General features: G+C 40.1%; 2 protein-coding genes across 4 annotated transcripts; both read right to left on the reverse strand.

The window, feature by feature from the left end:
* Window positions 1–260: 260 nt before the first annotated feature.
* Window positions 261–18,625, reverse strand: atf2 (activating transcription factor 2). 2 transcript variants are annotated; one of them, XM_083921862.1, is made up of 7 exons: window positions 15,779–15,906; window positions 14,003–14,117; window positions 11,673–11,771; window positions 8,480–8,722; window positions 7,139–7,345; window positions 3,933–4,038; window positions 261–604 (listed from the first exon to the last, which is right to left on the reverse strand). In XM_083921862.1, the coding sequence occupies exons 1-7, from the start codon at window positions 15,787–15,789 to the stop codon at window positions 402–404; spliced, it is 984 nt and encodes a 327-aa protein (XP_083777988.1). In that variant the 5' UTR covers window positions 15,790–15,906; the 3' UTR covers window positions 261–401. The 2 variants fall into 2 exon arrangements, 1 of the variants encoding a protein (XP_083777988.1); XR_014593385.1 differs by lacking the exons at window positions 261–604; window positions 3,933–4,038; window positions 7,139–7,345; window positions 8,480–8,722 and adding exons at window positions 16,001–16,119; window positions 16,201–16,297; window positions 17,886–17,963; window positions 18,597–18,625 and having other exon boundaries at window positions 11,690–11,771; window positions 15,779–15,904.
* Window positions 18,626–19,616: 991 nt separating this feature from the next.
* Window positions 19,617–22,124, reverse strand: atp5mc3a (ATP synthase membrane subunit c locus 3a). Of its 2 annotated transcripts, none has more exons than XM_083922269.1 (5): window positions 22,069–22,124; window positions 21,769–21,865; window positions 20,925–20,999; window positions 20,300–20,490; window positions 19,617–20,185 (listed from the first exon to the last, which is right to left on the reverse strand). In XM_083922269.1, exons 2-5 carry the CDS (start codon window positions 21,805–21,807, stop codon window positions 20,071–20,073), a joined length of 420 nt encoding a protein of 139 aa, XP_083778395.1. In that variant the 5' UTR covers window positions 21,808–21,865; window positions 22,069–22,124; the 3' UTR covers window positions 19,617–20,070. The 2 variants fall into 2 exon arrangements, with proteins under 2 accessions (XP_083778395.1, XP_083778396.1); XM_083922270.1 differs by having other exon boundaries at window positions 21,979–22,086.
* Window positions 22,125–26,259: the final 4,135 nt, after the last annotated feature.

Here is a 26,259-nt window from a genome sequence, read left to right on the forward strand (position 1 = left end):
CAAGCAAACTAACTACAAATGAACCACAACACACTTTGGTCTCTAACAAAATCCGCTGATCAAAACTTCAGGCTGATCAGCTTTAAATAAAAAATATTCACAAAGTAATAAATAAATCGCACAATTAACACAAACACATTTGAGAACCACATGTTTTACATCTTACACCTAAAGTGCCTGTTGTTTTGTCTTCATCAATTCCAGAGAAAACATTTGCATTTTTAAAAAGCATTGTCAACGAAGGACAAAATGGACCAAACATAAACAAAAGCATCAAGAATAAATTCAAAACAGCACGATCCAAACTGAAGCTGAGAGAGAATCCCTTTTCTCTGTTTTGTCAGAGAAATCAAGGAGGCAACAGCGCTCCAGCGTCGACGCTCGGCCACAGTTTGGGATGATCAACTCCCCGAAGGCTGAGACTGGGTCTCCTCTGTGCTCTGGTTTGATGAGGTGGTGGTGGCGACGGACGGGGCGGAGACGGCCGGGGTCGTGGAGGAGGAGCTGACCCCGTTGGAGGTGCTGATGGAGCTGTGCTGGATGGCCTCGTTCTGGGGGCTGCTGGGGATGGACATCTCCTCGCAGCTCTCATCTTTGTCAGAGACTATGTTGGAAAAGACGACAAAATAACCGCTGAGGAAGCTCGTACGATTGTAACATTGTGATTATCTCACACTACCGTTTACCTGCAATATTTACTTGATACTCCAAAAAGGCTCTGGAAAGCTTTGTTAGGTAGGCCTAATCAGATGTTAAACAGCTATTTGCATGTGGTGTGTGCAAACTCTTTCATTAATCCCCATAATGCTACTTCTGCACCCTTTCCTTTAATTAAAGCTCCAATGTCAATTTAAACCCACATCATAAGGGTACATTACGTTCTGGGGCATGTGGCAGTGTTTCCCATCCCTAACTGCATTCTCATTTGTTTTTTGTTACCTTGCCAACTACTGCAGCGACAGATGATTACAGCACCTGATTTTAATGATGCTCACACTGGAGAGTAGAGAAGACTTGGAGTCGAAATGCCACCAGCTGTTAGGCAGTTGCATTGAATTAATTGGCTCCTGATGGAAAAAAAACCTCTACTCTCATGCTCTGTTTCGTAAAGGAATAAGGAGCACACTGATAATTAATATTGTTAATGATATGAAGTCACTTGTTATGGCACTTTGTAATTAATGACTGGGTTTCGTTTTTTGAGAATGTAAAATACAGATTCCATAGCAAGAAGGAGCAATTAAAGTGCAATACAAATGTCTTCACATTAGAGGTTTCATCTGCCTTCTTGACTGGACTCTGACCGTGTGATTTAGTGCAAGTGAATGTCAAAGCGCTATAAACTCTCTTGCTGTTTTACTATGCAGAAGGTCAACCTCGGAATAAATCAGCTTGGTGGTTTTGTTCCATGTTCAAGTGAGCATTATTACTCCTAACGACATAAAGGGGTGGCTGTCTGATATATCATAATACTCAGAAATTCTGGTTCCCTGGGCGCCAGAGCTTCTTTCTGCTCTCTTGGTTTCTGAAGTGGGGTTCGCTGTAAGCAGATGGACAGCTTTGGGTGCCAAGTGATAGCATGTCCTGGCTTGTTTGTGGGGCAGTCTGGGTAATTTCCTTCCACCTGCCATGGCTACGCCTGGGCAGGACGATGAAGGGTATTACCAGGTCTGGGGGGCAGTGTAGCCTTATGGGATATGTAACACTGAGAAAAGGGGGGGCTTGATGAGGCCTTCACATGAGAGAAGGGGACTACGAATCAGAATCAAATAATGTGCTTCACTAATTAGCAAGATCGATTATTTCAGTGATTCCCAACAAGGGGTACTCATGCCTCAGGGTGTACTCATGCAATTGCCAGGGGTTGCATGAAAGATTGAGGAGTAGCTCAACTAATAAAAAAAAAGAAAAAAATTAGAAAATTAGGATTTCATTTAAAAATATTGAATCAGTCGTAACACCTGTAAATCAAATGTTGCGATGGAGAGTGCATGAAAAGTAGTTATTGTAGCAAGCAGAGATATCTGAACCCTTAACTAAAAGTATTGGAAAAATGGATGAAAAAGATAGCGACAGTAAAAGTAGACTGTATTTAAATATGATGTTAACCAAAAGGGCTTTTCAGACCATAGCGGTGCTCGCAATCTAGTTTAGGATTTATTTTCCCTGCAAGCCACAATTTCTGGCGAGAAAACTACGATATAAATGATCTGATTTTACATTTTTGCCTTTCACTTTGACACCAAATCCTCCGCCATCATCTTGTTGGTCTCGTCATGTGATAAGTAAAATATGACTCCTGCTAATCTGCGCTGCGAGTCTGCTTCTGTATGGGGCAGAGCAGACACTTTCACAGGGGCACTGATTCGCAAACATGAACTAATTAGGTTTATTTCCATAAACAAAGCAAAACTACAGTGGGGGTTTTGGGCAAGTTATGTAATCGAGGTATGCCCAAACATCGTGTAAAACCGACTACTGTGGCAAGTTTACCAGAAACACTGACCAATCAGAGCAGACTGGATTTTTTTCTGGCCTTAAAGAGACAGAGCATTTCAGACAGCGTATGAATACCGGTATAGACAGACAGACAGTTCTAGCAGAAAGACAAAACACAAGTATGACCCTGAACCTGAGCATAATATGGGACCCTTAAATATATGGCTCAGAGTAATGGATAAAAAGTTGAAATTGTTAGCTGAAACTATTGGATAAATAGGTCTGTGGAGGTACATCAGACAAAGAAGGTTGGGAACCACAGTGATTATTTCCTTCTGTCATTCTACCAGACGTATATTTTTCATTCTCATTCTCTCATTAGTTGGCTTTCATTCTTGGCTTGTCTAAAATCTACCCACCTGTCATCAAGATCCAAACGGATGAACTGAAGTATTTGGATGAGGTTATATCTTCCCAAACAGGGTAAAAGATGTTATAAATGTCATCCTTCACAAAAGGTCTGGAAACATAGGACAGACGTCCTCAGCAAACACATGAGAAAGATGACCTAATTCATCTGTGAATCTTTCTAACAAAAACAAAAAAAAAACAATCCAGATGATACCAAATGAGACCTGGCTCTGACAGCTCACTGTAGCCTGGAAACCATCAGTCCCATAATGCACATGACGTGTGTCAGTGGGATGGTTAGCAATAAGGGATGCATAATGAACAGCCTAGCTTGGTGGACATCCCGCAATGAGAATGCTCTGCAGTCTTGTCAAGCTTGCTGCTTTAATGGACTCATTTCAGAGGCAATCATTGTCAATACAAGTGAGCGGAGGCGTTTAAAGCACAGTGGAGAAGTGGCTTGGAGCGCCACTTGGTCTTGTTGCATACTGGTTCATCTGTGAGGGAAGGTGAGTTATGACCGGAAAATCAGAATGACAGAGCCCTGGTCTCGGGAAACGAAGAAATATTGGTGATATATTTCTAAATGAGACCATGCAATGAACAAGAGCTGGCATGAAGACGACACTGCACAGGCTGACAACAGGACGTTTAAATGAAGAGGCTGCAAATGGCAGAATCTTCTCAAATATTCATGATTGTTGTATGGTTTAGGTGTTAAAAAACAGAGATCATGCTTACTTATCCATTTATTGACAACCCAAGCATTTAGTCCTTCCTGTGGACATTTAGATTTCATCTGACAAATGTATATTTAGGTGCCAAACGAGGAGGAAACAATTGGTTTCTTGTTGCTACCACCTGTGGCCTCAGACAAAACCGCCTGCGAGAATTTGTCTGAAACCACACTGTCCATAAATATCTTAACTTTGGCAAAGTTAAAAAAAAAGTGGGGTCTTATATCCGATAGCTCTTTCTGTTTGGCCATAAGTAAGACATGTCTTTGTAGTGGTTAGCTGGAGCTCATTTTTAGAAGTGTTCCACTGGAAGCTTCGGGCTGAGAATAATGGAGCATTACTCACTGTGATAGCCAGATTTCTTCTGCATGGCGGTTACAGGGCAATCTTTATGAGCCAGAAGAAGCTGCTTCAGCTGAGCCACTTCGTTTCTCAGCAGGGTGACTTCATTCTTTGAAAGAGAGGAGACACAACAACAGCACTCAATAAAATGGTCACTCTGGAGCATACAATATATGAGATTACGACATGAAGACAAAGAGACAACATCTGCAGATAGTTCAAATGTGTAAAATGATTTTTCAAAACCAGAAAAGGTCATATTTTCATAGGGATGCACAGATCTGATACCAATATTTGGCCGATACTGAGTCCAATAGCTTGATCTGGTATTGGTGCTGATCTATTCAATTCAATGTTTATACACCATATACATAATATATTGGAATTTTTATTTCCTGTTTAAGTTTTGACCAATGTGTAACCAATCTGCACTTAAAAAGGTTTACACCTTTTTTTGTTTACCAAGATGCTGGTGCATAGTTTATCATTTAAAAAAAATAATTAAAAAAACACTCAGTAAATGTCAATCTACGTCTTTTTTTTGTTAGACTTTGTTTTACAAAGTTAAGAGGCAGTGTTTAAGTCGAGCCTGATGTTTACTTCCCAGTCACTTCCATTCAGTGAGGCATACAGCTTATTCATTAATCTGGTATCCGATTGGATAATCAGTATCGGTCGATACCCACAACCTCTAGATTTCAGTTAACTAAAATACAATAAAGAGCCTTTCTTCTTTTACTTATACAGTTTTAACCTTATGTTTGAACTAGAGTCTGAAACATACTTTATTTTCGAGGCCACTACTGAAAGTCCGATAGCATGCATCGTCGACTAGTCCTTTTTTTCTTACAAAAACATATAGCAGATATGTAACACAAACATTTTGCACAAATACCACTTATATTTATATTTTTTATATATAATTTATATATAGTGACCGAGATACGTTCTGAGCGGTGCATTTTATAGTGAACATATAAACATTTTGGTGCTCTCTGGTGGACAAACTGTGTAATGATGACGCTGGTTCTTTATTATTTCAAACATTTCTTTAGCCTTTCAGTACTGTTCTTGTTACCATTTGACCCACATTTAAGCAGATACTGATATATCTGCAAAACAGAAAAAGAGAATCTGCAAATATATGAGACATCTGTCCCATCAGTCTTGCTTTAGTCTGAACCAAAAACATGCATTTATTCAGTAAATGCTCAATGCGTAGATACTTCAAACTGCTGCGTGAATGTGGCTTTGTGCCCCCTCTACATGACTCACCATATCTCTTATCCACCATTGGTGATTTGAATGCCAGCTATTAATGGGATCACAGGGTTAAATTCTCAAAATCTGCTTTGTACAGTAAGGGTACATGACCACTGCAGACTATAATCACAGGGGAACTTAACAATGCAATGAATGAATCTCGAATAAAGTATGTAGTGCTTCTTCATTTATGTTTTTCCTGCACAATAATTGGGCCTTCACTGGCAACCGACCCGCACATTTGTCAGAGGTAAGCTGTTCGGATTGTCAGTGCAACTTTGTAGATGCTGTTGAGATTTACACTCTCGTGTCGTTACAGCTCCCAGAGGAGCTGAGGATTTCTGCATGTCGTAAAAGAGGGCCACATTACGCTGAAGGTGACTTTAACTGGATTTAGAGCGGCCGGGGGCCCGCACAACACCCAATGGCAGATTTAAGCTCTTTCTCTACTCCTTTAAAAGGACTATGGGTAGCTTAATCTATTAGTCTAAAAGCAGCCAATTTATTTGATTCCATCTGTTTAGTCTTGCTGGTGTTGGCAGGGCTGAGCTATTGTAAGACAGATTTAAACACAGCTGGAAGGAACGTATGTATCACATGTCGCCAAAGCCATATTTACTGCACTTCCACCGTGACTGCTGCAAATGGCAGCAGCCCTCTCTCCACTCTGCTGTGGGAAGCATAGCAGATAGACTTATAGTCAAAACTCAGAAATGCTAACACTGATAACAATAATAAATGCTGTTTTTATTAGCTTGATATTAAAAAAATAAATAAATTCCAGTTTAAGCAGTGAAAATGCAAAGTGTTTGGTTGATTATACTTTGTATTTCCCTAGACGTTTACACAGAAGGTGTACCCATGACAGTAATACTGCCATTGGCGCTCGACTTATACCAACGTCAAACTGCATCTTACCTGGAGTTTTATCTAAACTGGACTTTGGAGTATTGACTTGTTTTTAACTTTGTGAAATAATCCAAATTGAGCAAATGGGCCTTTGGTGATGCTGCAAGCCCTGTGAGCTGCCTGGTCTGACACCTCATTAAAAAGCCAGTTAAGAATGATGTTAAAATAATTGTGCATCATTAGAGGCAGTTTCACTGATCAGCTGGGCCGTGTCAGCATGGGGTTTTTACAAAAACTGCACTGCTGATTAATGCGTTCATATAAAGCGCCCTTTTATTCTCTGCCACATGTTGTTCTCTTCTTTGTAGTTAACAGTGATGCTCTGTTTATAACCCCATCCCTTCCCGTTTCATCTACCTTTATTTAAATATAAGCTCTAAAAGCACACTCATGACAAGTGGTGATAACTGTTTTTTTTTAACTGGAAATTAACAACATGAACCTATTTCTTTATATTAGCTGTCAATCCCCTCCTCCACCTTCCACATCTTACTCTGCTTTTATAGAAAAATAAGACAGTGAGCAAATAAACACCACATCTCATTTAATTGTTTGGAACACCGATGTGCCGCACCCCCGGCTCACACTTATCAACAGAGACAGCAGACACATGAACTGTTTCGAACTTGTCAGCATCAGATCCTAATTGCTTCCAGCAAAATGAAGGTTCAAAAAGACACCTTTCCCTAGGAGATTTTTGAGGCCATTCAGTAAACTGCTGAGACAGAAGCGAAGACACGCTTGTGCGCGGCTGACATCTGGAGGATACATCTTTATTGACAGGGACATATCGATGTAAAGGGCTCACACATCGCTGCTGTCACACGCCAGCTCTAATCGGCTTTAATGACTTCATCACCACAGAAGGGAAAAGTCTGTGTGTACACTTACACCAACAGCACATGGTGATAAACAGACACATGCATACATACAAACATGCCCAAACTGACACATTAATACACTAAGAGCAGGAAAACAAAGACAGATGAAGTAGCTAATGTTACATGCAGTAGTTGAGGGGAAAAGGTAAAGAGCACCTGTAGTTGTCCATTCATGGAGTTGAGGTCATCAGCCTTCTTCTCCAGAGACTGGACCCACACTTTCCTCTTCTGCCTACAGCGAGAGGCTGCAGCCCTGTTACGCTCCAGGAACTTGCGACGTTTTTCATCAGGGTTTTCACTTGTGGTTCTGCGCCGCCGACCTCCTGTGCTTGGGGGGTTTTGCACAGGGGGCGCTGGGGAAGCCTGAACAACAACAATAATAATGATAATAACACAAAACCATAACTGGCAGAACAAAACTACCATCACATCTGTCATCACTGCTGACATCATGCATACTGAGCAATCTCGGAATCCAGCGCTGACGTCGATTTAGCCTATGGGGCAACGGCCAATATTTTGTCTTTTCGGTGTAGCCAGCTGATATTCCAGCCAGGACTTCCTTGTTTAGGGTCCAATTCGCAATTTGAGATGTGAGAATGGAGACGGCGTCTTTATAAAAAGATATTTGCATAGGAATGCAGATTAATAACAACAAATTACAGCTGTATCATTATGAGAAGATAGCTGATGGGTTTTTAGATTTCATTTTGACCAATACATTCCGCATATTCTGCTCTCCATAAAGACTGTTTAAATGCATGCAACCAAAGCCTGTTCAAATGTGATTGGTTAATACTACAAAGACTACAAATGGAAAGCATGTCACCTCCACTGCTCAAATATTGCCTCAACATTTACAGTATTCATATGCAGAATCTGTTTATAGAGATTACATAGTGAGTAACTGAACTGGTCAGGCTCATAAAATACTGAATTAACTGTAGTAATACATCTGACATGTCAGTTTACACAGAAAAATGTAACATATCAAATCCAGTTTCAGGTCATCTTAACTTCATGTTTTAACAACTGCCATATTATACTGAATAGGTAGGAATGATTCTCAGAGTTAGCTAAAAGCTATGAGTGAGAACGCTATCTAGCACAGTATCGCACATATAACAAACAGCAAAAACATACTTTTTCTGATACCATATTTGGAGATATTTTTCTACAAAACACGTTTTTCAAAGAAAAAAGCTAAAACTGTAAGAAATTTGACTTGAATCTGATCTGAAAAAATTGTATGATTACAAATCTGACCAGACATTTGACGTCACCTTTCGGTACTTGATAGTTTTTGATGTAACAGGTACATTTTGGGCAGAACCAAAAATATACTTAAGTTCAACATGCATCCCTACTGTAAAAGGGGATCTCAGCACTCACCGCCTCTCGTCAATAAGGCGGTCGTTCAATGAGGGAAAGTGTTATAAGGCGGTCGCAGCCCGCAGAAATTTGTCAATGCTGTATACTGCAGTTGCAGAAACTTACAGGTGTCTCTGTGGTGGAGGTGGCCGGCTGCTGAAGGGAATGGGGAGAAGGTTCCTCAGTTGTGGGCAGGTGAGGAGCCGGAGCAGGAGTTAGGACTGCGATCGGGGCTGGACTTGGAGTTGGAGTTGGGGTTGGAGCAGGAGAAGTGGGAGCAGCAGTGTGTGTTACGGCGCTGTTCTGGACTTCACCACCATTTCCGTTGGTCACCTGAGGGAGCTGCTGGCTTAACGTGGCTTTCAGTTTCTGGCAAGAGAATTCGGTACGGGGAAAACAGTCATGAAATGTTAATGCAGAGAAATGGTTGGCAGGATAACTGTATTCAGTATGTTAACTGTAAAAACCAGGTTGTGACAGTAGCATTTCTTTCCCCGATTGCCCCATTGTTGCATTAGAAAAGCCTGTACTTTACTCAAATTAACTGGTCTTATACCTGGATTATTGCCCAGGCTCTATCAAAACTTTTATTTATAATTGCCAATGCAGCCAATATGACCCCAAATCACAGAGATTCTGATTTACACTGTGTAATCAAAGCGTAGTTTTACTGGCAGTTATGATGATTTTCACCTGTAATACCTTCTTTTGAGCGAAGGTTTAACAATAAGGCAAGTTGTCACAAACAAAGTTATCATAATTAATAAAGACTAATTTAAAATAAAAATAAATGTGTCTTAACTACCCTTGTATTATCAAAAAGCCATGTCCAGCAGCCCAGAGGTAAATCCACAAGATGAGATCATAGCACAGGTCTACTCAGCCTAACTAATGTTGAAACGCACATTTGAGACTGTGGACACGAGTCATTGAATTACACAAATCATACGTCTTTGACGGATCAATTTACTGAGTTTACACTAGTTAGCAGAGAAAAAGAAGAGAGGTGTCACAGTGCTGACATCTTTATCAACGATGTTTACTAGACTATTATTCTACAAACCTATTCCAAGTACAAAAATGAGGGTTAGAAAATAGGATTAAAAAAAATTCTAAGAAATCCAGAATAACTAAAACTAAGAAAAAAAAAATCTTGAAATTGTAAGGAAATGAAAAAATTAAACACATTTCAAAAAGTAGAATTTAAATGAACTTGCAAAGACACAAGGCAAAGACTGCACTGTCTGGTGAAGCGCCCGCCTCATGTATCGTGCATATGTTTAGGTAATCTTATCTGGATAGTTGATGGACATCCAGGGCACATAATGAGACCCAAACTATCAAAAAATGTACTTTTTTTGAACATTAACAGGTACTGCATATGCCACACAAAAACAGGGCCCATTCACATAAACTATTTCTCTGCAGATTGGTGTCCATGATTCACAGGCCAATTCCTCTAGTATCAAACACTGAGCAAACAAGGTGAAAGTGAATGAGCCTTTCGAAGCAATAACAAAGTGAGGGGGAATACATTTACATGAGAAAACAGAGGACCACATTATTCTAACAACTACCTTTGCCAGACCAATCTATCTACCAAATTAGTTTATCGTGTAATACCCTTCCAGAAGCTCTTCTGGCAGAAACAAGATATTATTCTCCTGGAATGGCCCATAGAAAGAGGGAAAAGCCAGTCAGATTCATATTTCATCTCTGCCATGGAAACCTCATCAGTGTAATAACCCTCCATCTCATGGGTGTTATTCAACCATCTGCTACTATATTACTTATCTTTATTTTGCAACTAATTAACAGCATAATCTTCTAAATTCAGCAAGTTAATTATCATTATTGTGGTCTTTGCAGCATCATCAGTCCTTGTAAAGTGCCGTCTTTGCGCCCCCTGAGAGGCCGGTGGGGGCGGGGAGCAGGCAGGTTGAGCGGGGGTCTGTTTTCTTGACGCGGGCTCATTAGGTGTTTGCTGATGAGCTGAGTGTGGTGGGAGGCGTCGGGAGTGAGAGGAGTGGGGGTGCAGGTCAGGCAGGATTCTGCTGAACAAAAGGTTCCATGCAGGGTGAGGCCGACTTAATGTGCCTCACTGAGCGTGTGCCAGGATGCCCCCAGCTGGCTTTCGCTGGTAGCCCCCCTCAGTTTGGCCCCGGTGACGGCGTGCTGAGCACAACGCTGTCTCCGCGTTTGTCATCTCCATAGCCCATGATCCCCGACAACCCCTTTCCCTACCCCTCCCTTCACTCCTTCGTCGCCAGTCAGGATCAATCCCACCCTCCCAACACACACACACCTCCTCTCCGCAGTTTATCTGTTAATTTCCACAGGCAGAGCATGCTGCGAACACTTACAGGTTCTGTGATCCGTGCTTCATCACATTGCCACTGATCTCCGTCTCAGCACTTCATATCCCTGCCCTTCAACTAGAACTTTGTATACAGGAGTATTGAGTTGCAAGACTGCTATGACCATCCTCTCCCAACAGATAAATACTTCTGTGTTTTTTTTTAAATTTGTTATTATTATCGATTAATTTTCTATACATTTTCTTACTAATGCCAATAATCATTGTCTATAAAATGCCAGAAAACAGTTAAAACGGCTCATTTTAATGTCTTTAAATGTTTTGTTTTATCCGACCATCAGTCCGAAACCCAAAGACAATCATCAGTATCATGTATGACACAGATGAACAGTGAATTGTTACTTACCTTTTATTTATTGTTATTGTTACCTCCGCCAAGCAAGTTATGTTTTCAGTTTGTTTGTCTGTTTGTCAGCAGGATAACAGGAAAACTACTGGCCAGATTTCATGAAACTTGGTGGAAGGGTGTAGTATCACTTTACATTTTGGAGCGGAAACATAAACTATTTTTCACTTTTGTTAATACTGCGAGATAGGGCATGGTCTTGGCGGAGATCTGTGCTCTCTGAGTGCATTTCTAGTTATCAACAGTTTTATTTATTGTAATCCTTAATTTCAATTTTGGAATAACACTTTCTAATCCGGTTTTATAACGCAATGCATCTTTGCACTAAAGGTGCTATACAAATGCAGTTATTAATATTGTCATCATTATCATTATTATTAGTGGAGCCAGAACAAGCAAATGTTTGGTATTTTGCTTAAATAGCTTAATAATGGATAATACTTCAGAGCCTGTCACTTGCGCCCTCATCTGGTCAATTAAAGGTTGCTTACCATCCAGTTCTCTCATTAATTTGGATGTTATTATATCTCTCAGATGGGAAATAACAGACTCAACATGAAAATGATATTTGATGCAGAAGAAGAGATAATTAATACCAGCTTTGCTTCTGATTGGACGGGCTGTGGTTGTGGTTGTGGCGAGGGAGGTCCTGGGATCCCGGGGACGTTAGGCACTACGGTGACAGGTCTGACAAGCTGACGGCAGAGACACAGAGACAGATCAGCAAAGGGAGAATTAGTCTTAGGCAGTGAAAAGACACACACACACACACACACACACACACACACACACACACACACACACACACACACACACACACACACACACACACACACACACACACACACACACACACACACACACACACACACACACACACACACACACACACACACACACGGCAGGCTCTCGGAGTTTCCTCATATCTCAGCCTCATTAGGTTGGATGGCCTGTTATTTTGTGGAGGGAGCGCCACATGGAGATGCAGTGTGCACGCTAATGAACCTCTGCCTGCCTGCGTGAGAGCATATGGGCAGGGAGGCTGAGGAGAGGATGGAGAGAGACGAGTCGGAAGGCCAGAGCCTGGCCTCTTACAGCCACTGACAATGAGATAGAGGGAAGTGGGGAGAGCTCGAGAGGGAGACAGGAAAAGGGGGTGGAGGGATGATCGAGTGAAAGCGAGGCCCACTGGTGGCTCCAGTTCTTCATCTCCTTTTGCCCTCCTTTACTTGTCAACGGTTATCCCAGTCCCCACAGACTGGGAAAATAGAGTTTTTTTCCCTGCTGTGCTGCTATCAGGAGATAATCATCTGCTGCTCAGTGTTCCACACAGACAATCAGGACTAAAGTGAATAAGACAAGCTTTCACATGGGGGAGTTTAAAAAAAAAATACCAACAAGACCTCCATTTAGAACATGTTTCCTATATGATACACTGTCATGGGTTGTAATTATAATTGGTTTGCAAAACACATTAGTAGTATCATCTATCTGCTCTGCCAGAAATCAAGCGCGTTGATTCTAATTGTACAAGGACACCTAGCAGTGAAGTATCCTGGACTGGAGCCCGTTGTGCCTCAGCCAAATCCTGTGTCTTTGCCAGTGACAAACAGTTGTACTCTAAAGTCCATTATTTCACTCATCCGCTACAGCTCAGAATTCAGTGCCAAATCTGAGGTGCCAAAGTCGAAAATAGTCCCTCTGTCCAAGTAGAGCAAAGGAAATATGTGCTATTAATGTATCGCTACAGCACAAGTGTAGTCTGAATGTCAATTTTGGAGGGACTTCAATTTCATTGATGTGAACATGAACAATTGAACATACAACAAACGAGAATGGGAGTAACAAACAGTTAACTTGCTCCAAGCAAAGCATCAAGTAATTCAACACAGTCCAGTGATTTTGTTATTCTATACTGCATGACAATACAGTAATCTAAAATTAAAAATGAACCTGCTTGAGAAAATTTGTTCATACGTTAGTTCATTCTTGTCCTTGGAAACAGCAGTTGACAACACATTCTCACCTCAAGGCTCTTCTGGTGGTTGTTCTGGAGCTTTGTGAGGGGATAGAAAGTTCCACAACGGCCACTAATTGTACCTTAATGGGGGATTGTTTTGTCATATGCTGTTTTCATTCTAGAGCTCAACTTTGAAGCCAATATGAATGAGAGGTCCTTTAAGTGCTCAGTGATATGGTAACACATAATGTATAATGGGTAGAAAGGACATTCCAATTCAACATAGCAGGATGGCCATAAACTTCCATAGAACTGACTTGTGGCAAGTCGCAGAAGTGATGTTTTGCAGTTACGGCCAGCTGCTAATTGAGTAAAATTTACAACCTCAATGCTTCATCCACACACTCTTATCACAGCATAGGGAAGCACTTTGCTAACACAAGATCAGTGAAATCTTAGTTTGGCTTGTTTTCTGTTTTCTGCTTGTTTTCTGGCTTGTTTTCACAGCAGTGCGTGGGGGCATGGAGAAGTTAGTTAGCAAGCTAGCTAGCTAGCCAGCCATCTGCTGGTTGGTTGGATGGCTTGCTGGTTTTATCCTGCTTTCACGCTGCACTGGTTATAGAAAATAAGCCAAACAGTGAGCTGGTGGCCAACAGCAGCACTGGGTGCAACGGTCGCTCCGTCCACTCCGCATGGCCGCTCTCGGTAGATGCTGTATTGTACCCATGGAACAACATCTACAGTTCCAAGACAAAAGCTCCAGAACGACTAGTACAGTGAATGGACCTTGACTGAAGGTTGTTTTGTCAACAAACACTTGTTAGTAACATCCCTATTTGTTAAGTAAGTAGTTATAGTAGAAAGATAAGTTTTATTATAAAAAAAAAAGTCTCATTTCAAAATTCTGTTTTAACTCAAAAACACACAAACTCAACAATAACATAATATAACCAGCAGCACACTCACAGGGATTGTAGTTGGAATATGTACACTTGAGGTTGTAATAGACGCAGGTATAGCAACTGGCATGGTCTGGCCATTAGGCAGCTGTAAGAGCACAGGGAAGGTGCCAGACACCGGGCTGAAGGGGGAGAGAAAAGAAATCTCAGTGAGGAAATTAGCAAACAATGTTGTGATTAAAACCCACAACAGAATCTGTTCCAAATTAAAAACAAGGGTGGCTACTACACCAATATTATGTCATAATCAGGCAACAACTTAGGGAAATAAAGGAAAACCAAAACTAAATCCAACTCAAAAACTAGCCTGTTGCATAACAGGTTAAAGCAATATTATTATAATAAACATTTTGCTATCACATTAGACCCCAAAAATGACATCAGTGTTGCCCAGATATGGACTTCTGGTTTGGTTAAACACATGGGGTTTCCACAAAATCAGCTTTGACTGACTTTACCAATATTTATTTAAATACAAGAAATGTATTAATCATTGCCTATTATTTCAGTGGGTTCTGCTACAAATAACACAACCAGCTTATTTGCTGAAGTATGGGCCCAAAGGAGACTTGGCTAAAACAGATTTAGAATGATCATAATGACAAGCTAATCCTTCTCTGTGTGGCACTGCAAACAAGATTGTTCAGACAGATTTTTAACAAGCCCAATTTATCTCAACTTTGACCTCTGAAAAATACTGTAGCTGGCTTCCACAAGCAATGGATGATTATTTTGGATATTTCAGATGTATACGCATTCATCTGGATAGCTCTGGCTAGTTTGTGCTTGTGTTCTACAACAAGAATCCTATCTTATTGTATCTTTGTTCAAATAAAAAGAGGCACATAAACTACACAATCCTGTATAAGGGCCTAATAAAGTCATTGGGATTATTACATGGAACCCCTTTCATTGTTTCCGCCACTTAGAAATTTAACTGGAGCTATATGTCCATATTTGAGCAATGCTGAGGTTGTTCTTGAAGACGGGACTTATGAGGTCTACAGCCAAAAAATAAAAATGTCTGCAGAGTGCAAATAAATCAAAAACAAATCAAAACAAGCACATGTCTCATGGAATATGAACTCACCAAGACAAAACTGCACATATATAAATGAATTAAGAAAAAAAAGATGACTTAATAAAACTATGATTTTAGAAAAAAATGGACATTTCGAGTTACTTACACTATAGGCCTATTAGTGGATGGGACTTGGGTAATAACAGAGCTAGATGTTGGCGATGGAAGAGCTTGCTGTATTACAACACTAGCCTCTGAGGTTGCTAGAAGTACATTGGGAACTTGGAGGGATGCAGGATGGACTATAGTGGATGTTGGCAGTGAGGCTGGCTGCAAAGATAAATCCTGAAAACATCATACAACACCTTAGCTGCAGGAAGTGCACCAGATTTTTAAGTTAATTGCTTCTTGTGATAAAGGCCAGAGGTCACTGTATTCGTATCAATATTAGGAAGAAAAGAGCTTAACAAAAATGATTATAAGTTAGAGTCATCTAATATCTCTCTAATGAACTTCTTGAGATAGTTTGTGCAATACTGTTAGCAATTTTTCATGGAAGTTTTATAATTGAAAGTTGAGACAAAGGCAAACTGAAACAAGCGAATATCACTCATCATATTAATATTTATACCAATGGATCTGTAATTCCAGAGTAAATTACCAAGAGCACAGAAACAGATTTGTTATTCACTTTTCATGACAGTCTTGTTAACTCTCTTTGATTAGCTCAAACACTAGAAACAGCTTATTCCAAAGCTTTACCTTGTCGTCATTCGTAGTAGATTCAGGGTGAGGCAGAGGGCTATCTCGATGTGCCTCTATAGCTGTGGGTTGCTCCGTTTTGTTGCGTATGATAGGTGTCGCAAGCGGTGACAAATCCAATGGTAACTACAGAAAAATACAAATAAATCATCTCAGTCAAACAGATCAGTGATATAAATGCAAACCCCAGGACAAACAGAGGCATTTGACAACGAAAACAACCTTTTTAATGTCATCTTCGGCCGCTTTTTTGAAGTCGTGGTCGAACGGACTTGCAAGTTCATTAAAGAGTCCAACCTCCTCGCAGTTCTTCAAAAAGCGAGTGGGTGTAGGTGTTTGGTCTGCGAAAGAGGATAACTTTCAGTGCAAAGACTGTAACGTAGTCAATTACAGCAAGATATCTGAACGTTAAGATCACTTACCAGCAATGATGACACTGTCATTCCTCGCTGGCCCAAACTTGAGGGTCATCTCATGTTTGTGTTTGTGGACAGCCAAGTGATCCTCATTTGTAAATCTCTATGTACGATCAAAAAAGAAAACAGACGGGACAATGGAACAGGATCTGTATGGACAAGGTGCACCTGTTTAAGCACAGAAACCAATAAACCTCATGTCTCCTTGTAAGCGGACAATTTAAACGGTTTTACTTTTACATTTTAAGACATGTTGTCCACATTTCCACGGTAGCCTATTAAGGGCTGAGTTAAAGATAAAGACACATCTCCAAACAGTTTCAACAAATCTGTACATTGTAGTCTTCATGAATTTGGGATTTTAGCGGCAGGTCTGTTGTTTCTTCGAGTTTGGTGACCTGAAGTTCAGTTTTATTCATAGAACAAACTTATAGGGTTTATAAATGTAAGTTTTTCAAACAATCATACCAGCAACTACTACACTTGAATGTGTTGCCTTTTAGGCCAAGAAAATACATATACAACAATTCTCCTCCAGAATTTGATTTCTGGTCATATGGAAAAACTCCTTTATAAACCATCACATAAGGAAACTCTGACACATGCAACTGTTTTGAAATTAATATAAAATTTAAAATATAACAACCGTATAGGATCAGAATTGGTTCAAAATGGTTAAATATGCAAATTAGCAGAAATTATTTCCAGACTTTGTTCATGTCTCTTCAGAATTATCTTGGAGGTTTTAGGGGTTGACTGCTTGGACTTATGACGTCAGAATTAGGGCTGTTACTAACAATTATTTTCATTATCGACTAATCTTACGATTATTTCCTCAATTAATCACTTAAACGTTTGGTCTATAAAATGTCAGAAAATACTTGAAAAAAATGTTCATCCCAGTTTCTCGATGTCAAAGGTGATGTCATTAAATACGGTTTTGTCAGTCCAAAACACAAAGATATTCAGTTTAATATGATATAATACAGAGAAAAGCTAAAAGCGGCATTTACTATAACGATTAATCGATTATCAAAATAGTTGTCATATTAATAGTAGTCAACCAATTGATAAGTGGATTAATTGACTCAACTCTATCATCTAACTCTACTCAAACAGTCTGTGTTTATTGATGGATACACCTTCATTGTGTGAATATAATTTAGAAGGACGAGTGTGTTTATTAAATGTTAATAGAAATGTGTCTGTCTGCAACACTACAGTGCAAAATCAAATCAGTAGGGTCTAGCATTATCATATAATCCTGTGGCCCTATGGGGCGGCAGTAGCTCAGTCCATAGGTGACTTGGCTGGGAACCGTAGGGTGGCTGGTTCAAGTCCCTGTGTGGACTGGTGGCTGGAGAGGTCCCAGTTCATCTCCTGGGCACTGCTGAGGTGCTGTTGAGCAAGGCTCGGTGCACTGGTCACTGGCAGCCCCCTCGCTCTAACATCTCTCCTTAATTGCATGTAAAGGTCCTGTCTGTGCATGTGTGTGTATTTCGGGCCTGTGTGTGTAACATGATTAATAATTAGAGTGAAAAAATTAAATTTCCCCGTTGCGGGATAAATAAAGTAATTCTTCTTCTTCTTAGATTTCAAAGGAGCCCTGCGTTAAAATCCATAGGCCTGTCTGGGTAATTTGACACAGTATCACAAAGTAACATTTGTGATAACAGAGATGACATACATACCTGTCCACACCCAGGAGCAGTACATTGGAAAGGTTTATCATCACTCATATTAAGGAATTCCTGTTGTAGGCTATCGCCCTGAAATAAAACAGAAAAAAACAAGCAGGAGTTTAATACCAGGCTTAAAGATGTGCCGTTCAAATATAACACTATTGGTCCTTCAAGGTGTAGAATAAACATTATGGCTATAGCGAAAAAAGAATGTCAGCAAATGTACTGGGACGATTTGAGTGTCAGTGTACAGGTCAAAGCGCTGAGAGAGGACAGCTGTAAAAATTGGACAAAGCATATCGATGATGGGCGGTTTCTTTGCTTGTTTACACCTCAGTGTCCTCACACAACACGGTCCGTTTATTTTGCTCCAAATACGCGGCTAAGCAGGACGTTGAGGGTATCCTCCACTGACACTTCTCCGCTTTATTGTGCAAAATGACACGAAAAGGCGTAACACAAACAACGGCGTTATTACAGAGCATTAATGTTACGATTATCGGCTCCCGTTGCTTCCAAGAAATAACGTTAGCCCGAGACCTACGTTAACATAACAACCGTCGCCATGTTTGGACCTAAATAACACTGTGACAGGAGATGTCAACGTTATTTCGAGGTGGTTTCATTGTACCGGAGCACAAGTCCCTCGTAGTGACAGAAATGATGCCTTTTACCACAGCTTTTTACCCCGCTCGCTTACAGTTTAAAGTGGACACTTACCCCTCTGAGCCACAACCCTCGATTTCCAAAATCCCACGGTTGTGCCCAAGTATCGCGAGAGCAACATGGGCTCTTCCGTCAACGTCACACACGGACAGAGCAGTCAGGATCTGTTTCGTGCACTTGTTATGTTTGATCCTCAGTCATTTTTTGAGCACATATTCAGGAATTTTATTTAACACCCCCTTCAGACACATTTTAAGACATGTACAAATACTCTTTAATCATTTGTGTTTTTTCCACAAGTGTCCTCCAGGGATGTTTTGGAGGCTTCAAGTTGCCACATCACCTATATTTGCTCCTTGATAGTTTGGTTTCAGTGCACCTTGAAGGTTCTTAATACAACTCATGTGTTGATATATTTCACTTAAAATAAATGCATTGTGGTAGCCTGTGTTCACTTTTACTAGATAATATCCCTGGTTGTTTTACTACATACAGTATTAGTTAAACAATTAAAGATGTTCAATAACATTTTCAGAAAGCTACTATTTAGGGTTATTGCACAGTACAAGTCAAGTTTGGACACTTTTATTCACTTGAATGGAAAAGGGTGTCCAAACCTTTGACTGGTACTGTATGTATAGTTGCTACCAACTTAATCGAACATCCTCAAGGGATAGCAAGATCACTCTAACTTGGCATTTACCCGTTTGTCTTTAATTTAAGTTTAGGTTTTGATAAATAATAGTCTATAAAACATACAAATCAGTTCCCAATGCCCAAGGTGACACATTCAAACTGATTTTATCTGCCAACTCCCCAAAATCTAAGCAGCAGATTCGCCCTTTGGGGAAGCTGGAACGAACCAGCAGACATTTTTGGCGTAAAGTGACTTAACAGTAAGCAATAACTAAAAATTTTAAACACTAAACTGTTTGTTTCTACTACATTTAGTGCTCTCCAAGCAGCTTAAATTACAAAAAGGCCCATGGACTACAAGGAGTCCGTGTTTTAAAGACAACCCAGCAGGAACTTTCATTAATGACATTCAAATAAGTCAAAACCCGTTATATAACACAATTAAAATCATCTAGATTTATTTATGTCATTTACAAAAGCAAGTGCTCACTTGCTACCTAATCACAGTACTTTTTAACCGCATCTGACCCAAGAATTCATTAAGGTGGACCCCAAAAAGCTTGCATGTGATGTGCAGAGATAACAAGGCGGATTGATGGCAAGTCTAAGCAGCTGCTTAAAAAGAAAAGATGACATTCAAGAAAGCTTACTGCTTTTTGTTGTGGTAGCATTACATTCCAGACAAAAGTTACTGCCAATGTTAAATAGTCAAATACATGTATTTTAATCACGTAATTTCTTACATTTGTACAATACATGCTTTGTGTATTTCGACAGTGTCTGAAAGACTTGAAAATGTACATTTCCATGACAGCAACACGGAACAATTTTGGTAGCCACAATAAAATATGTAGTCACATCTGTAATGAAAGTGTTGTATGACAGCAGAGTTTTACATAGCAAACAGGATAAGGAAAGCGACCATCAAACAGAACAGTCCCATGGCTTCAGACAGGGCAAATCCCAGGATGGCATAAGAGAACAGCTGCTGCTTCAGAGATGGGTTCCTGCAAACAAGAACAAACTCTCAATGGAAAAAAAAAAAAAAGCGCACACACCAGAAATATATCAAGCCACACAAACTTTAAGTTTTTTCAGGATGTATGCCTGTGAGAACAAACCTAGCATAGCCGATAATGAGACTGCCAAACACAGTCCCAATTCCAGCTCCGGATCCAGCTACTCCGACTGTGGCAGCTCCAGCTCCAATGAACTTGGCAGCGGTGTCAATGTCCCTGCTGATCGCGCTGGTCTGGAAGCCCCTCAGTGTGACCTGGGTGAGGGGGCTCTGTGGCATCACAGCAACACTGCTCTGGAGCAGAAAGACAAAAAAATATAAATTTCACCTTTAAAAGCAACTGCCATTTCATATGATGCACTCAGTTGACATACAAAAGCAATGCCGAAACAAACATGGTGCTAATAACTGATTAAACAATGACTTAATTACAATTCTCATGATCGGTTGTAAGGATTTTCTTAAGTACCAACACCCAACCATTGTCCAAGTTATCCTTTACAAAGTATATAAATAAAAAAATAAATGCAGTACTGTGAAAAGCTAGTAGGTGGATAGTGATTTGAAATTGAGTGTTTTTTGGTTGTCAGACTAGTTTCAAACTGTCACATTAGGGTCTGAACATTTGGCATAATTTCTGACATTTTATAGAGCAAATGACTAGAAGTAATGTCGAAAAAAAAAAGTCAGTAAATGGTAGAATGACAGGAGAAAGACTTTCTTCTTACCTCTGTTTTAAGCTCTGGCCTGGAAAGCACAGAGGCAGAGAGAGGTCTGTAAAGGGCCCGGGAACCAGCACGGACCTGCAGCAGCACAGATACAAAAGTTGTAAAACAACACATTAAAACATAATGCAGCAGGTGGAAGGCACCTTCAGTGTCACCGTAAATCACAGTGTCATTCACTGCAGTGCAAACACTTTGTGACCCGTGGCCTTTAAAGATTTGAGAGTACAGTCTGTGCTGTCAAAGTAACTTCTGGTATATTATAAGTATATTGTTCAGCTGTGATGCTGTGTGAACTACACAATGAACATTAATTGCAAGCTTAACACATTAGCCTATTGTAATTCAAACTGGTTAGCCAGCTACAGCTAATAGAAACAGAAATATGACCTTGGAAGAGTAGCCAACATAGGTCTACATTTATTTAGGAGTTAACAATGTTCAAATACACAAGGCGAAAGTTTGTTTATCAATTGCACAGCCCTGTTTATGGGTTTCTAGGTTAACTCTGCACTAAATTCGGCTAACAGAGGCTTGTAATGACCTTAGCTAACGGCTATATCTGAACATGTCCCCTACAAGCTAAAGCAAAGGCAGTGGCATTTTTTAAACATAACTTGCATGCACCTTATTCATGAATAATAGCACTACACAGCTACCGTTGAAATGGTCTTTCATTGTGTGCTTTAGCCTTTAGCTACCTAGCCTGTTGGCCTACACTGCTCATATACCCTTGCCAGTCAGCTGCAGTCAAGTTCAACCACAGGCCCATCGCATTTATTCATGATATTAAGAGAGCACGACTGAAATCCACAGCATGAAAACACACCAAATACAGAAAACTTACCAGAGCCGGCGTGGAGACGAACTTTGCACAGGCGTACATTTTCTACTTTAGGTTGTTTTAACCGGTTCGGTCAAATCTGGTTGAAGCCCGGGTCTCTCTGAGGAGGGAAAGACCGGAGAGAATTAAGGTCAAACGGGTGTAAAAATGCTCCACAGAGAAAATAAAGCCACTCAAATGTACATTCACATCCATTCTGCATGCTGTCCTCACTTGTGCGCTGCAATGTGAAGTTACGAGAGAGGATGAAAAGAGATTTATAAAGAGAGGCTTCTCATTCAAACTGCCATTGCACACACTTACCGACTGCAGAGGTCGAACCACAGTGGAAGAGTGCGCATGCGCGGTGTGACGTACGCAGAGACCCGGATGATGACAGTGGAAGGTCATTTCACAAAAACTTTATTTAACATTATCACAATGACAATGTTCATTCCAGTTCATTCAAAAAACTAATGTTTGTTGATGGTGTCATTATATTATTTATAGCTATATGTATGGAGGACTAAACATGACTTAAGTCTCATAACTAAATGTATAAATAAATACAGGAATACATAAATAAATGCATAAATAAATGAATACATAAATAAATGGGACCTCCTACCTCATGAACATATGGACACAGAAATATAGAGATAAATAAAAAATGTGAACAGAAATGCAGAAATAAATGTAAGGAATTTATTTAAGCATCTATTTAATTATTTATAATTTTCTTATACCATTACTGATGCATGAATGTGTTCATCACTTTAATTTAGCAGCCCCAAAATAAACCATTTACTCCTGTTCAAGTGACATCATCGAAAACCTACAGTGCCAAGCTGTTTCAGTAAATCATTTGGCAATTTTAAAAACATGACACTATATATTTTTTTTACCAGCACCACTGGTATTTTCACCTTGTGAGCCTGTCTGTGTGCAAAATGGGAACACTTACTGTACGGGAACTACCACAGAGGAAGTCCTGAGTATTAAGCAAGGTGTTTATATTTCTGTCTGATAGATTTTGTCACAGCAATAGCGTCGCAACTGTGAGAGAAATTCATGAAATGTTACAGGTGCGTAGTTGAGATCAAATTAATATATTTGAAAGAAGGGTGTGGTCCGAGCAATGGCACTGAAGTAGTGGGCTAGAAAGTAGGAAAGCGGTCATCGCCCAATGCCTGGTGTCATGGCAGGTGTGATCCTACACAAGATGGTTTCTAGTTGTGACCCGGTTTAAAAGATGCACACCTTTAGTAGAAATGAATAATGAGTTAATAATGACAAAGACAGGGGAGTGGGAAAGAACTGACATATAGAAAACAACATTGTTGGTTGTGGGATTTTTGTGGGATTTGTTGACAATAATAAAAATATAGAATATATAGAATAATATTTTTATATTTTATTTCATATCGTGCTTTACTAGTGCATATTTCCAACCAAATCTGCAATTAATCAAACTACCACAACTCATCTGACACACAAAGAATCTCCTTCCTCTGGGGCTCATGAGTGTCTGGGGCTCTGGGGCAGGTTGGTAATCCAGTCTTGGTTATGTTAAGCTTTGAGCCTATGTGCACTAGCAACGAGAACAGCTCCACAGAGGCTTCAAACTGGAACCCTGCAGATTAATTTGGAGTTGTGTCTATTTTCTGCAAAAACTGTAGGGAACTCTCTCTTGCACTACTTTTGACTGGATGTGCGCACACCTGGTCTCTCTATTTTTCGCTATAAGTTCTAGTGGAGATCCCAGTGTCCAATGATACCAGATATGTAAATTCTGGGGATATGTGTTTTAAATCATATGCATGTAAAATATTTCCATTTGAGGGAATGGTCCAGCCATAAAAAACTTGGAGTTAGTGAAAGCACCACCCAGAATATACAAATGTAATATTGTCAAAAAGTGTTGAATAGATATAGTTGTTTTTTTAACTTTACAGTTACATAAATGGGAAAATAAAAGGGAAAATGTGGATGTTATATAGGTCTTTTAAAGCTGCATCCAGTAAGTTTGGTCTGAATTCAACAGACTTTAGAGGGATCTTGTTACAGTCCAGTTGCTTTTTTTCTGTATGTATGTAGTGTTAATGAAAACAAATATGTATATAGCCTACTTCTAAAACATAAATTCTAAATAAATGTCTGAAGACATTACATTATTCAAAGAATCTGAATTCCAAAGAAGTGGCAAAGTCTTTCTGTAATGTTGAACCGTTATCATTAAGATATCAATTCTTGTTCTAAATAATACTGTAAGTAGCATTAGCATTAGACACAAGCACAACTTCTAAAAGACACAATTATTTGGTCAAGTGGTATCCATCCTGTGGCTTCAAGAGAAGCAGAACTTCAAAATGATTTTTTCCCCCTCAAAACAAAAGCTGCCTCCCACTGTCCACTACTATCACCTGTTGGGGTGTGAATTTAACACTCTTCCCAGAGGGACCGATGGCTCAGGGCCTTGCCTGTGCATCTCACCGGCTGATGGTGGAGCTGTAGGCTACCAACGCCGGGGCGGATTTGTAATCGTGATGAATGACTCCACAGCAGCTGGTCTGTGATGGAAAGGTAATGAGCACAGGGAGTCTGCCTTTCGCTGCATGCTGGCTTTAAGAGAGGAATGCCTCAGTGGTGCCTCAGGTATGATCTTTCCGGTTTTACAGCCAACATGAAGCCACAGATTCATACAGTCAATAGATCATATGTATGTACAAGAATTGTAGGAGAACAGCTGAACACAAATCAATTCGTCTTCTATTCTATTCTGTTGTATTCTGTTATGACGTCCTGTCTTCTGTTCTATTATCTTCTGATCAATTCTGGTATAACTTATTTTTTAACAACCTATTCTATTCTATCATATCCTATCTATTATGGTCTATTTCAGTATAGTATTTCCTGATTCATTCTATTTTGTTCTACTTTATTCTGTTGTATTCTGTTCCATCATATTATTTTCTGTTCTATCTTTTTATCCTATTTGGTTCTATTCTATTTTCTGTTATATTGTTGCGTTGGAGTATCTTAAGTGTTTATGTTGAGTTTGTTCACTTTGCTGTAGTAGTTGTGTCAACTTTTTAACGGCCTATATCCCATGATTAAATTCATCCTCATGGGTTAGTGATAACCTGTGTAATGCTCAAACCAAAGTGCGTCGTAACACCAGAAAAAAGCATCACATAATGCCGTAAAACTGCGTCTCATGTCCAGTAATTATTTAATCGTAAAGTCACAAACCTGTTATTGCAGTCATCATGAGACAAGCTTGAACGTGTCGCAAGGACAAGGTCATTTCTGAAAAGTCCAGCAGAGGGTGCAATAGGGTCTGATATGACAACAGCCTTTGTTGCTGGGATCATGGTATCTGCACAAAAGATATAAGAAACAGACTGTACACAACAACATTGTTCTAAAATTCCCTGGAAGATAGAGGACAACATTTTCTCTACTTGATTTAAATCTCAGTGACCATCCCATTGATTAAATACTTGTATCCCATTTTTTCTGATATAACTGTACCTGGTTTGGTCTAAACCTCTGAATCTTCCTGTTAATTAAGCTATGTGCATGCAGAAAGAGAGGGCTTTGAAAACACAACTATCATATGACATATCTGTTATTTTACATTCTTGATATTGTATTTCTGTTAATGCAAATGTAAAATGTAAAATATAGTGTAGGTCCAAGTGTAATGCAGACACTTATAGGTCAGTATGATAAAACATGAAGATTTACAGTATATTAATTGCAAGACAGCACATATCAAAGTGGCCGTTAACTACCTGGGGTCAATGTCATACTGTCTAATTAACCGGGCAGCGGCTGTGTGGTCCTACATGGCTGTGGAAGGTGGAGAGAGCAGCCGATCTCACGTACCCCCCACCACCTCTTACTTCCTCCCATTCAGAGGCACGCACGCACTCGCTGTCTGAGTTCTTGCATAGAACACTCTGAGACATTCCATTTGCATGCCCGCCCCATCAAGCTGGATGCACTCAGACTGGTAATAAAAGGCATTGACCCCCTTAACCTTTATGAATTACAATTTGTGCCTGCAGCACGTCCTGTCAGAGGCCTCAGAAAAGCAGGCACCTCAGCCAGGGTGTGTGCGTGTTGTTTTGCAGTTGTTAAGGAGAGGGGAAAAGGTTTTTACAGCTCCTCGTCGGAGCTCCTGACAAGCAGGGAGGAGGCGGTCTGACAGGAGAAGCAGGGTAGGGAGGGACTGCAGCGCTGCTGATGGCTCCATGCTAATCTCCATTCCTGGATGCTGCAAGAAACTACTGAGGATCCTTTCTTTGTCAAGAGCGAGGATACACAGCCTGTGGGGCTACAGTTTGTCTGTGCTCCATCTCTGAATTCTAACTCTTACGTACATCACTTAAGGCCTCTCTTAAAAGTATTACCTAAAGGTAATATATAAATTGGATAGCCACGTATGGGAACATCTGGCGGAGCTTTTATTACACGTTGTCTGTATTAAACGCAAATAAAGCTATAGAA

Source organism: Echiichthys vipera (assembly GCF_963691815.1).
Source record: "Echiichthys vipera genome assembly, chromosome: 10".
In the NCBI taxonomy this organism is placed as follows: Eukaryota; Metazoa; Chordata; class Actinopteri; order Perciformes; family Trachinidae; genus Echiichthys; species Echiichthys vipera.

Excerpts from the sequence above, each read along its gene's own strand:
- atf2 (XM_083921862.1), bottom strand. Across the intron at positions 4,039-7,138 it reads CCATGAATGGACAACTACAG|AATGAAGTCACCCTGCTGAG; the intron begins GTGCTCTTTACC and ends TCTCTTTCAAAG. Across the intron at positions 605-3,932 it reads GAAGAAATCTGGCTATCACA|TCTCTGACAAAGATGAGAGC; the intron begins GTGAGTAATGCT and ends TTTCCAACATAG.
- atp5mc3a (XM_083922269.1), bottom strand. The coding sequence starts at position 21,807 with ATGTACGCCTGTGCAAAGTTCGTCTCCACGCCGGCTCTG. Across the intron at positions 21,000-21,768 it reads TCGTCTCCACGCCGGCTCTG|GTCCGTGCTGGTTCCCGGGC; the intron begins GTAAGTTTTCTG and ends GTGCTGCTGCAG. Across the intron at positions 20,491-20,924 it reads GGCCAGAGCTTAAAACAGAG|AGCAGTGTTGCTGTGATGCC; the intron begins GTAAGAAGAAAG and ends TTTCTGCTCCAG.